Raw genomic sequence first — 12,752 nt, 5'->3', positions numbered from 1 at the left:
AGATGGTCTATTGAGATCATTAATAATCAGTATTGTTGGTTAATGAACTGAGGGTAGAGGAAAGACAAATGGAATGAGATGTGGTTTGGTTAAGCAGTCAAACTACACAAATATGTTTAGGGCTAGAGTAAAAAATAGGAAGGGGGCGGAAAGGCTTGGAAAGGCTTGGAGTAGGAGAAATTTCTTTCTTCCTTTTCCTTCCCTCTCTCCCTTTTCTTTCTCTTTCTTCTTTTCTTCTTTCCCCCCTCCTCCTCTCCTCCCCCTCCCCCTCTCTCTCTCTCATAAAAAAGGGGGAGGGGGCAAAAAGGCTCAGAGTAGGGGAAGTTTATTTCCCTCCCTCCCTCCCTCCCTCCTTTCCTTTCCTATTTTTCGAGCCCAGGCTGGAGTGAAGTGGCACAATCTTGGCTCACTGCAACCTCAACCTCCCTGGCTGAAGTGATTCTCATGCCTCAGCCTCCCCAGTAGCTGGGATTGCAGGTGCGTGCCACCACGCCCAGCTAATTTTTCTATTTTTAGTAGAGACAGGTTTCACCACGTTGGCCAGGCTGGTCTCAAACTCCTGACCTCAAATGATTCGCCTACCTCGGCCTCCTAAAGTGCTGAGATTACAGGTGTGAGTCACCGTGCCCGGCCATTTCTTGCATTCTTGAGGATGAAAGGAAGAGGGCAGGAACAAGGATATCAGACTCTGGAGGAGCTGCCGCAAGTAGTATTCATGTAGGAAGAGGGTGCAGGAAGGAGAGGGACTATTGGCCTTAAGCCTCTTTTACATAACTTGGCATCCTGGAAATCTGACTAGCTTGTTCAACGGAAGCTGTTTCTAGGGTGGACAGACCACAATTTAAGTCAAAGGGTGTGTATGTTTTCCTCTTCCTTCTACCCCAGCAAACAGACTTGAAAAACTGCAGGAATAACTGCTTGTTTCTCTGTGGACAACAAAATAGGAGAAAGCGGCTAGATATCAAAATGGATTTGAAATACATTGAAAAGTGAGGCATTTATCTGGATTAGCAATGAGACAAAAAGATACAGTGAACTGCTAAGGCACGTAATGTGCTCTGCTAGGTCATTTTAATCCAACATCACAACCTTCCCATAGTGGAGACAAGAAGGGAACAATTTCTTACTTTGCAGAAGTAAATATGGAGGCAACTCTTGACCTTAGCCTGGGTTATGCAACAAGTCAGGAAAAGCCAGCATCACCAGCACTATATGGGATCTCTGAGAACGAAGGGATATCTCAAGAGTCTGTGATGCTATTTGAGTGCTGCATGAACGAGATCAGCAGTCTTGTTTTCTCTCCAAGAACCCTATGACTCTCAAAATCAGCACTTCCTTCCATTTGACCATGCATCATTTTTTTTTTTTTTCCTGAGATGGAGTCTGGCTCTGTTGCCCAAGCTGGAGTGCAGTGGTGCAATCTCAGCTCACTGCAACCTCTACCTCCTGGGCTCAAATTATTCTCCTGCCTCAGCCTCCCAAGTAGCTGAGATTACAGGTGTGCACCACCATGCCCAGATAATTTTTGTGTCTTTAGTAGAAATGGGCTTTTCCCATGCTGGCCAGCTGGGCTGGTCTCGAACGCCTGACCTCAGATGATCCACCCACTTTGGCCTCCCAAAGTGTTGGGATTATAGGCATGAGCCACTGTGCCTGGCCTGACCATGTATCATTTTTCATACTGCAAAAATGATTAGGCAAAGAGCTATAAAATCATGGGGAACAACAGGCAATTAACTGTGATTTCCTATGTCCCTTCCCCAGGGATCATGAAACTATCTGACAGGGCTTTTCCATTCTTTTTGTTTCAAGACAGTGTCTCAGTCTGTCCTTCAGGCTGAAGTGCAAGTAGCATGATCACGGCCACAGTTCACTGCAGCCTCAACCTCCTGGGCTCAAGTTATCCTCCCATCTCAGCCTCCTGACTAGCTGGGACTACAGGCACATGCCATCGTGCCCAGCTAATTTTTAAATTTTGCAGAGATGAAGTCTCACTACGTTGCCCAGGCTGGTCTCTAACTTCTGAGCTCAAGCGATCCTCCTGTCTCCTTCTTCCAAGGTGCTGGGATTATAGGCATGAGCCACTGCCCCTGGTGCCCTCTCCATTTCTAGTAACCCATGTGTTTAACTTTGTGTCAATCTTCTAGACAAAGCTTCAAGAAACAGAATTAGTTAGGTAGAGTTTATAAAGAATGCCAATGAGATACACCAAAAGAAATAACTGATTCTTTGGGATAAAAATCCCCCTTCCTTCCTCTCTTAATCACCCTTGGAATGTAGCAAAAATCTCAACTGCTTATTAAAAGTACACGATGGACATAAAGCAACCATATGCAAAACAACTGAATGCATGGTTAGGAATGTTGGAAGCTCAAGTCTGTTTGTCCCCCATTCCTCTTGGCCTAAGACGCTGATTTTATCAGGACTGGGATATTAAAAACACTGTGTGTAAAACAAGCCATAAAGCCTACTCCTGCTCTCCGTGCAATGCTGGCAAGTCTCAAAGTCGCCACAGGTGCAGGTTGGGATGGGAGGCACCAAGGAAACATGCCCCTGATTCAGTGCCTCCGCTTAGCTGTAACAACATGTTAATCAGAACTGCCTGGCATCTTCCTGAACAAGACTTTCAATAGGGGCCAGTATGCTTCGCTTCATCCGGAAGTTTTCTCAGGCATCTTCAAAGATGCTGAAGTACTCTTTCCCAGTGGGACTAAGAACCAGCAGAACAAATATACTTTCTCTCAAGATGTCTCTCCAAAACTTTTCCCCATTTCCAAGGCCTTGGCTTTCCTCATCATTTCCAGTGCATATGAGCAAGACACAGTGCTATCATACATCCCCCTGCAGCTTTAAAAAGAAGCAGAAGCAAGCACTTCCAGCCAGGCCACCAAGCACCATCACTTACCTAACTGACAGCCCAAAGCCAGCATTATATGTAACTCTGGCAGGACTAATCCCCTTCGTTGCTCCACCACTGGTCATGCTGATGACAAAAACTTATATTCCCATATTAGCTTTTACTCAGATGGCTTATGGAGCCAGTTTCCATCTTTCTTGGGTGGGATCAGATGGGGTTTTGCTCTACCAGAAGGTAGTCCAGCCAAATCGGACTACCTTAATTTAGCTAGCAGTACAGCTCCTCTTTTCTTTTCATGGTTTGCCTTCTTATTTCTGAAAGACTTAGTGAAGCCACAGTCACAGTAATGATGGGTATGCGGGTAGCATTCCACCTTCAACTTTTTCTCTTACCACATTATCCCAACTGGTTTAAAGCCCTGAAGATAGTAGTCACTTTACTGGCCACTTTTTCATTTATAATCACTTTAGTAGTTAAAAATAGTTTTCCAGAAAAAGGACATAAGAGACCTGGTCAAGTATAAAAAATCTAAAAATACACTGTAGATAACATTTGTATGCCGGCTACACCTTTTTCTACTTCTGTTTGGCTTTTTTCCCCCACACCAATGGTAATTTATTCTCCAGATTGTTCTTCATTTCTAGAAATTGTTATTTCATAGTAATTACTTGAGCAAAAGCTTGAAAATCCCTGACAAGTACTTTTCATCTCATAGTGTATTAGTTTTCACTCAGTCATTTTATGAATAATATAGTTATCCACTTAAACATTTCAATATTTTAACCGTCTTGAAAATTAAAATATTAAAAATCCCCCCCACCCGACTCCCCCCACCCCAAAAAAAAAGCCTACTCATTAGGCTGAACTGGGTGCATCTGTCTGGCCATATGTGGAGGGAAAGGTCCTCAGACACAATCAGCACAAAGTCACAAGGTCATCTTGGATGTGGGCAAACCTCATTTTAATTGCAAAAGACTTAATTTACAGCACATTCAATAATGAACCAACAGGAGAGTTGCTGACTTTGTAACATATGAATATATAAAAATCCCTTGCAATTCAGGTAGTCAAGGTAAAAAGCGCATACAAGGAAGGCAATCCTCATTTTTCTGAAAATGTTTACATTTTAAAAGGTGACTAGACATACATACTTGGAAGTTCAAGGCAGTAGGATGTAGCTTGCAGGGAAAGGAAAACCCTTTTCCATGTTGTTAGGCAAAAGTGTATCAAATATATCCCAATTCCACTTGATAAAGTCAGTTGGATGACCTCCTTGGACCAATCTAGGGCAGAACACTTAGTAAAAGCGGGCCCTGGGTGGGGATGTGAATCCAGGAGAAGAGGGGCACCAGATCCCATGCAGCGCCAAACACATCCGTTCCACCCTCTAACACATATGAGGCACGTCACCCCATGTCCCTGGACACAAGATCCACAAGAACAGTCAGCAGATGGTCACTGCTCCCACAGCCTGGTGCTTTCTAATGGTCTTAATTCAGGCCATGGAGAAAATCCTTTACCACCAAACACAAACTGTCATTGAACTTCAGTCATAAAGGATGTTGTGGGGGAAATTCTTGTAACACATACATAAGGACTTCTATTTACCTAATTAGAACAATGATTATACAATTGACATTCCTGTTTCCATAAGGTTTTGTTCTCTATGCTGGAATGGCTGAAGAAAAAGTTGTCTATTTTTGGTTTTATTTTACATTTTCAAAAGAGAGGGAACAGAGAGAAAAATGCCCAACTTTGGGGCCCAGCAGGTACAAAAGCAGACTTCTAGGTCCATCAGATTTGGGGGAAGTTTCAATACCTAGGGAAGGTTAGTGAAGCCCGTCATATCCCCAATCGTACAGGAAGAATTCTACAGTTAATCTATCACAGTGTTCTAGCAAAGCATATGTTGAAAACCACAGTTTTCAATCTAACATCTAAATTTTAAAAAGTAGCATTTCAGCAACAAACAAGCTCAGAGAGGCTCATGGCAAAAGTGAAATAACAGAACTATTGCTCAGATGTCTGCAAAGTCAAGCTGCTGCCCTCAGCTCCGCCCACTTGAAGGCTTAGGCAGACACGTAAGGTGGCGGTGGCTCCTTGGCAGCACCATTCACAGTGGCATCATCATATGGGGGTAGCAGCACCTGAGAAGAAAGAGGGACGGCAAGAGTTAGTGTTTGAAGAGCAATACGTTCCCCGAGGTTTAGCTTTTACTGAACTTTTATGCAACTGAACATGTTCCACAACTTGTACCAAGTTCAATTTTCTAGCAAGTGGATACACTTCATTAAAAGACTTTTTGAATCCTTAAAGGAGCAAATGGAGAGCGACTCTCAAGCCCTGAGTTTTTCTAACCCTGTCCATGTGTAGCTGGATGGCCAGAGGTCGGTGACTCTAGAAGAAATGGTGATGGCTCTGAAGAGGAAAAAAGACCCCTAGGTGAGTGTGTCCATGTGCACACACAAATAGGGCAGGCACTTGATTGACTACAGTAACCACTCATGGTGAGAACTGCAAAGTGCAGTGAAAACGCCAAGCTTTTGGTATCGGCCTGGATTCAAAGCCTGGGTCAGTCACATTTTATCAGCATAGCCTTGGGTAAGTTACTTAACATCAGTTTCCATGTCTATGAAATAAGGATACCTCAGAGTTGGTGGTCTATACACTGGCTGATTTCGGCTTTCTTGGAGTAGAAAATGGAATACAGAATAGTTACATCACCCTTCATTCAGTAAACTAACATTTATTATGCATCTAGTATGTAATAGTCATTGTGAGTATAAGATAATTGAGACAAAAGACAGTCCCTGCCCTTTAGGAGTTCAGAGATGAGAAGACAAAATAAAACCTCACCCACCTCAAGTGATTTGTGGAAAGGGAAAGACTATTCACAAGCAAAACCACACTTGGTTAGATTTTCTATCAGGGATATCACTTATGCTTAAAGTGGTATTCATCAATTTTGTTAATTTTCATTTATCTGTCCCTTTAGCTCCTACTAGAACAACACTAAAATTTTGTTAAGTTTTTGTCACATTGCACACACACACACACACACACACACACACACACCCCTCCTCTCCAGCTCTACACACTTCATTACTTCTCTCCTCCCAGTCTTGGAGCTCCTGTGGGGCTGAAGCCAGGTCTCACTTCCTCGAGGGTGGGACAGTGCCTATCTGACAGCAGGAACTCAGATGTTTGCGGAGTGACGGAGGTGCCATTTAGGCCGGCCCCCGAAAAGCCTGTATGGTTCCTTCAGCCACCTAGGCAGAGGGCACCTGTACTGGCTAGGGTCCAATCAGAACACAGAAGCCACACAGTGATGTGAATACAGTTTAATGAAGAATTATTAACAGGAGACTGAGGAACCGGGAACTGACTAATGGGGGGAAAAGAGCACTAACGGATACGAAGATTGAAGTACGGCACTCAGGGACGGAACAAGCTAGAACAGAGGTCCCCAAGGCTGGGCTGAGACACGGCTACGGAGGGTGTGGCTGAAGCCCATTGGACAGTGGAGAAGCTTCCGGCTGAACCAGGTAGAGGCCAGTGTGCACAGAATCACCTGCGGGAAGCCGTTCCCGGGAGCCGCGGCCCGCTCTGGAAACCGCCTGAGAGGCGCTGCCACCGCTGTCTCCGCTCGCACTGGGCCCTGGGGAGCACTGCCAGCAAGATCTGAACACTGCAGAAACACACAGGAACCGGGGGCGGGCAGGCGGGCGGGCGGGCAGGCAGGGGGGTGGAGGAGGGGGGGGGGTGGCGGCTTTCCTCCTCCAGTGCCCCCTACTGGCCTGGCTGAACAGGGTCAGGAGGTGAAGGAGGAGTATCTGCAAGGCCCAGCCCATGTCAAGCTAAATGGGACTCTGGAGCTGTGATGCAAGAAGCCGATAACTGGCCAGCAACACACAGGCAAAGGCAATGCGCCAGAGTCGCGCCCGCCAGCTCCCCGGCCTTTGTTCCTGAAAGAGGTAGTGATCTTTGCCTATGTGCTAAATACTTTATATGTCAGGTATTAACCAAGATACAGAGTCTGGGGCAAATGTTCAGCGTTGCCCACGTGGAAAAGGAATGGAGTAGGCAAGATACACTCAGTACAGAACACATGCCTGAGGCAAGGAAGCACAGCAGGAAACTAAGTCCAACAAACCAGCACCCACTGAGCACCTAGGTGTCCACTCAGTCACAGCGACTTGAACCTGAAAACATGTCACTGTCTGTTCAGGGGCCTGCAATCTAGCAGAAGGCAGACACAGGTAAAACTCAACATGAGCAATGTGTGGATGCAGACAAGTTAGGAAAGAACAGACAAGGACAACCAATTTAGGCTGGGGAGTCAAGGAAGGCCTCTCAGTAGGATGACCAGGTGTGCAGTAAAGAGGATGACATTCCAGTAGGGAGTTAAGAGGGAAGCAGGCCACAGGGCACTTTCTGGGAACTGCAAGGTGTTTGCTACAGTGAACACTGAAGGGAGAATGTTGCAGAGATGAAGTTGGAAAGATAGGCACAGGTCAGCACATGAAGAGAGCCTCATGGTTGACCTTGACAAGTTCTAGCCAGTATCTAACAACAGCATCTCCACTAGCAATTCCAAAAGTGTCAGCTTGAGCTGCGGGAAGAAAAAAGTATTCTCTAAAACAAAGCAACAGCTGTCTTCTCTGCGTGTGCATATTTGACTTTAGGACTGAGCCCCCAGTGCACATACGTGTGTGTGCATTAGATACAGCAACTTATAACAAGTGGAAACAGCTGTGACCAGCACCAGAAATATTAATTTTAGCAAGACTGAGCTTCAACACAATGCCCCACCACTGCATTAAACAATTAACTGATTCATATACTTATCTTTAGATAAATTATCCTAAAACACAGTAGAGTTACTTAAATGTTTAAAACTTAGAGATGGGGTCTTGCCACATTGCCCAGGCTGGTGTAGAACTCTTGGCCTCAAGTGATCCTCCCACTTCAGCCTCCCAAAGTGTTGGGATTACAAGCATGAGCCACTGTGCCCGACCTGTAGAGCTACTTAAAAGGTAAAAATCAGTTATCACACCCACCATTTTTTTTCTGAGCAAAACACAATATTCAAATCAAAATCTCCAAAATGTTCACAGAAGATTAACATAAAATATTCTTGAAAAAAAAAATGGTGCTGCAAATCTGCCTTTTGTCAAAATAAAACTTTCACATTACATTTGGCGATCTGTCACTATTTCTTGTTATTCATCTTCAAACTCGTTTTAAAGTTTCATTTTAAATCAACATTTTAAATCTTTTGTTTTGTTTTGTTTTGTTTTGAGACAGAGTCTTGCTCTGTCACCCAGACTGGAGTGCAGTGGCGCGATCTCGGCTGTGTGCAACCTCCACCTCCTGGGTTCAAGCGATTCTCCTGCCTCAGCCTCCCAAGTAGCTGGGATTACAGACATGTGCCACTACACCCGGCTAATTTTTAGTTTTAGTAGTGATGGGGTTTTGCCACGTTGGCCAGGCTGGTCCAGAACTTCTGCCCTCAGGTGATCCGACTGCCTCAGCCTCCCAAAGTACAGGGATTATAGGTGTGAGCCACCATGCCCAGCCAGTACTTTAATATCTTGATAGTCTTTTCTTTCAAATATTCTATTGCCTTGGACCCTTAATCCAAAGCTTAAGATGCCTGGAGAAGAATTTCTCCTTTCATTAAAGTTTCTGACACCCTCCCTTGTTTTCACTTTTCCTTCAACACATACTAAATACTGATTGCAAAATATTCGCCAGATGACGCCTTTGGACTACTTTCAAAGGTTCTCCACATGGGACTAGTTTTATATCCTTGGAGGGGCAGCATCATCTTTGTATCTAAGTGATGTTGATATTATTGGAAGGGCTGGTGAAGGAAGCATTGCCACAGTTTCTACTGCAGTATATTCACTACAAACACTTGCTATTTTTCTTTTATACAAGGATCAGTCAAGTATACTAAAATCTGAGAAAATAACTATAGGAGATCAATGAACATGGGATGTGCCCATTAAGATGCCATAGAACAAAACTGGTGACAACTCTATTATTTTGACATTTGTGGAAGCTGGTGTTAGTTAAAACCACTCTTTTTGTTTTAAAAACTTAACCATTCACAATGAATGACCAAAAATAATCTCTGAGAACTAAGAATATAGGTCATGTCCTATTTCTGAAGTCACTTCCTGACAAGCAGCAGCTACTCAAGGAGCACCTAGATAAACATACTCAAGAGTTTAAAACTGCAACCACAGACTGCTTTAGGTCAAGCAATGCTTAATACAACCAAATTCTAATCTAAGTTCAGTTTCTTGCAGTTGGTTTTAACATGAGTTCAGCTACGGAATGGTTGGATGACAGTGGAACTCTCTTCCACACAAAAGGAAAAATCCCTCTTGCTAATGACCTCAGAAGTTCATTAGGAAGACTGCTCTCTATCTATATATAATGTCTCTTCTATTGAAGTTGTCATGCTAGGTGACAGCCTACATAACATGTGGGAAAGAAACTCATCATTCATTTCAATTCTACTTAACAAAGATTCAGAGTGTTACCAGAGGTAACTTCATTCTTCTCAGCTACATCAACATATAGAACAGTTAGGGGGAGAAATAAATCAAAGGTTGCAAAATCTGACATCCTAGAATAAAAGTGATTCCAACTAGGCAAAAATCCACAAGACATTAATAATTTGGGGAAACTGGCTGGGTACAGTAGCTCATGCCTATAATCCCAACAGTCTGGGAAGTTGAGTGAGGTGGGTCTATGTTTGAACCCATGAGTTCCAGACTACCCTGGGCAAAATAGCAAGACTCCATCTCTATTTAAATTTTAAGATATTTGTGGGAAAAACGAATGCACTCCATCAAATAATAATAAATAACAAAATGCTCAGGAGGGAAGAACTATTTATTGGTAAAAATAGAAAATATTTAGGCCTGACACGGTGGCTCACGCCTGTAATTCCAGTACTCTGGGAGACTGAGGTGGGCGGATCACCTGAGGTCGAGAGTTCAAGACCAGCCTGACTAACATGGAGAAACCCCGTTTCTACTAAAAATACAAAGTTAGCTGGGCGTGGTGGCACATGCCTGTAATCCCAGCTACTCGGGAGGCTGACGCAGTAGGATTGCTTGAACCCGGGAGGCGGTGGCTGTGGTGAGCTGAGATCGCGCCATTGCACTCCAGCCTGGGCAACAAGAGCGAAACTCCGTCTCAAAAAAAAAAAAAAAAAAAAAAAAAAAAAAAAAAAAAATTGGATACTCTGGTTAGAACTGAACTTTTACTGTAATATTAGTTAAGTCACTATAGGCTTATTTAGAATTCTACTGTTGCTAGCATTACATTTCCCAAAATATGAAGTATAAATTACACAAGGGTCTTCAGACATTCATAAAAATATATCACAAAACGTTAAAAGATATGATTGTATTGGTGCGGTGGCTCACACCTGTAACTCCAACACTTTTGGAAGCCAAAGCAGGAGGATTGCTTGACCTCAGGAGTTCCAGAACAGTGTGGACAACATAGCAAGACCCTGTCTCTACAAAAAATACAAAAATTAGCCTTAGGAGGCTAAGGTGGGAAGACTGTTTGAGCCCAAGGAGTTGAGGCTGCAGTGAAACACGATCGTACCACTGCACTCCAACCTGGGTGACAGAGCAAGACCCTGTCGAAGGGAAGGGGAGGGGAGGGGAGGGGGAAAAGGAAAAGGAAGGAAAAGAGAAAAGAAAGAAAAAAAAAAGATATGCTGATTGTGATCATGGGTTCTTGGGGATCCACAAAGGGACTGCAAGGATCTACCAGTCCCCTGAAATTGCAGGCCAAATTTTCCATCTATGTGTTTATTTTCCTGGGGAGGGTGTCTAGAGCTTCCATGAGACCCTCAAAGAACCATCCTTGGAGATTTTGAGGTCTAACACTGGGTGTGGGGGCAGTATAAAGCACAAGGTAATTGCACTATAAGTCTGTTCATGGTCCTAAGAAGGGTGAGGTAAAGCTATAAGGAAATCAATGCCCAGATGACAACTGTGTGGCCCCTTGTCTGGCCTGGAACGGGGTGAGGAGAAGTCTCAGGAAAGAGAACTGACGAAGTGTCTTATAGAATCAAGCCTTTGGAAAATAGCATTATTAATAGTTAATATTAATAAACTGACAGGTTTGATAGCCACTTAGAAAAGCCTGGGACTAGGTAAAAGGTTAAAAAAAAAAAATCTTAGGATCAAAAAAAACAAAGCAAGTGTTAGTTTGGGAAAATCAAGAGCTGTATGAGAAAGGGAATGTACACTACAGAACTCTGCACTGAACAATATCATATATTCGCAAAGGCAAAGTAAACACTAGTTGATGATGCAGGCAAAACGTGATGAAACTACAAGAGGAGGATAAAGCAGCGGAGAAAATGGAAGAGTGAGAGTTACATCCTATTCAAAAGGCATCTCACATTGATCATCAGCAACTAGCAAAGCAGACTATTACTTTTAAATATGACGGTAAGTACAGAAGAAATGAGTGAAAGAGTTGAGGGTGCTTTCTGCTGGGGTGAAAAAGTGGAGGATGGGGGAGGGAGTGACGGGACGATTAAAAAACCTTTTGATTCTATGATTTTTAGGGATGTGTGTGCAATATGGTGTTAAAAGCAACATTTTAAAAATAAAAAGATAATCATGGCAGTCAAAATGGAAAGAGGAAGTCAGTCATCATGGGGAAGCTTTCAGCCTGAGGATGTGGGCAGGCAAAGACTACCCATTCCTTCGGCCTTCCCAGCTGGCAGGTGAGTTGCAAGCTTTTACCTATGAGCTTCTGCAAGGGCCTGGGAAACAACCCAACTTGTCAAAGAGGCGACTTTCAACACAAGGAAGTAGGGCCTGAACATGTGCAGTATAGACACTAAGTAAAGCAAGGGGGAGTACCATGCTGTTTGAAGTCATTGCCTTGGAGCTGACATGTTTTCATACAGAAAAGTCTTCCAGTCTTGTGAAACCCCACCTCCACAATGAGACGTAATCTAGAAGTACCCAAAACCCCAACGGAAACTACAGAACTAGGATGCAAGCTGTTTCAGGATGGTGGGAACATGTTAATACCGATGAATTCCACAAGCATGAGCTCACTGCTGAACTTCTTTGCTTGTGAAATGAGTTCTAGCATTAGAACAGCATTGGCGGGATGCAGAAGCTCACATTTGTAATCCCAGCACTTTGGGAGGCCAAGGCAGGCAGATCGTTTAAGCCCAGGAGTTCAGGACCAGCCTAGGCAACATAGCAAGACCCCATCTCAACAACAACAAAAAAGAAAAATTAGCTGGGTGTGGTGGTACGTGCATGTAATCCCAGCTACTTGGGAGACTGGGGTAGGAGGATCACTTGAGCCCTGGAGGGTTGAGGCTGCAATGAGCCATGATCATGCCACTGCACTCCAGCCAGTATGACAGAGACCCCCCCTTCTCCCCACCCTGCTCCCCCCACCCCCAAAAATCATCACGCAAAATAAGACAACTGAGTGTTAAAATCACCCAGAAATAAGGCAAAATGGAAATTTATTGGGTTATAAGGTTTTTATTTCTACATATACGCAGATAGACAAAAAGGGAAAGAGGAGAAGATGTCAGTTTCTTTTCTGGTAGTAAACTAAAATAGGAATTTATAGAATGGATCTTTGTATAAATGACAGCAGGTAATACTCTATATAAATAACAGCTTCAGCTACTATTCTTCAAGACTTTAGCAACTGTTTTGTAAGCAAATGATTTATTTATTTATTTATTTATTTATTTATTTGAGATGGAGTTTCGCTCTTGTTGCCCCAGGCTGGAGTGCAATGCTGCAATCTTGGCTCATGCAACCTCTGTCTCCTGGGTTCAAGGCATTCTCCTGCCTCGGCCTCCCAAGTAGCT

At 43.7% G+C, this 12,752-nt stretch overlaps 2 protein-coding genes across 2 annotated transcripts in view; one reads left to right on the top strand and one right to left on the bottom strand.

The window, feature by feature from the left end:
• The first annotated feature begins 2,477 nt into the window (after positions 1–2,477).
• On the top strand, positions 2,478–3,380 carry LOC101132327 (transmembrane protein 69). The gene is given in 3 exon segments (XM_031013733.3): positions 2,478–3,044; positions 3,047–3,163; positions 3,166–3,380. Coding segments are annotated over 3 exon segments (735 nt in total). The 5' UTR covers positions 2,478–2,641.
• A 416-nt stretch (positions 3,381–3,796) lies between these two features.
• The window catches only part of LAPTM4B (lysosomal protein transmembrane 4 beta), an 81,492-nt gene continuing 72,536 nt past the window's right edge, over positions 3,797–12,752 (bottom strand). The window contains 1 exon segment of the mRNA XM_019032164.4: positions 3,797–5,004. Within this exon segment, the coding sequence (XP_018887709.3) occupies positions 4,927–5,004 (78 nt within the window). The 3' untranslated portion in view covers positions 3,797–4,926.

The sequence above is a fragment of the Gorilla gorilla genome, chromosome 7 (genome assembly GCF_029281585.2).
Source record: "Gorilla gorilla gorilla isolate KB3781 chromosome 7, NHGRI_mGorGor1-v2.1_pri, whole genome shotgun sequence".
NCBI lineage: Eukaryota > Metazoa > Chordata > Mammalia > Primates > Hominidae > Gorilla > Gorilla gorilla.
This window is presented reverse-complemented; position numbering and strand designations above follow the sequence as displayed.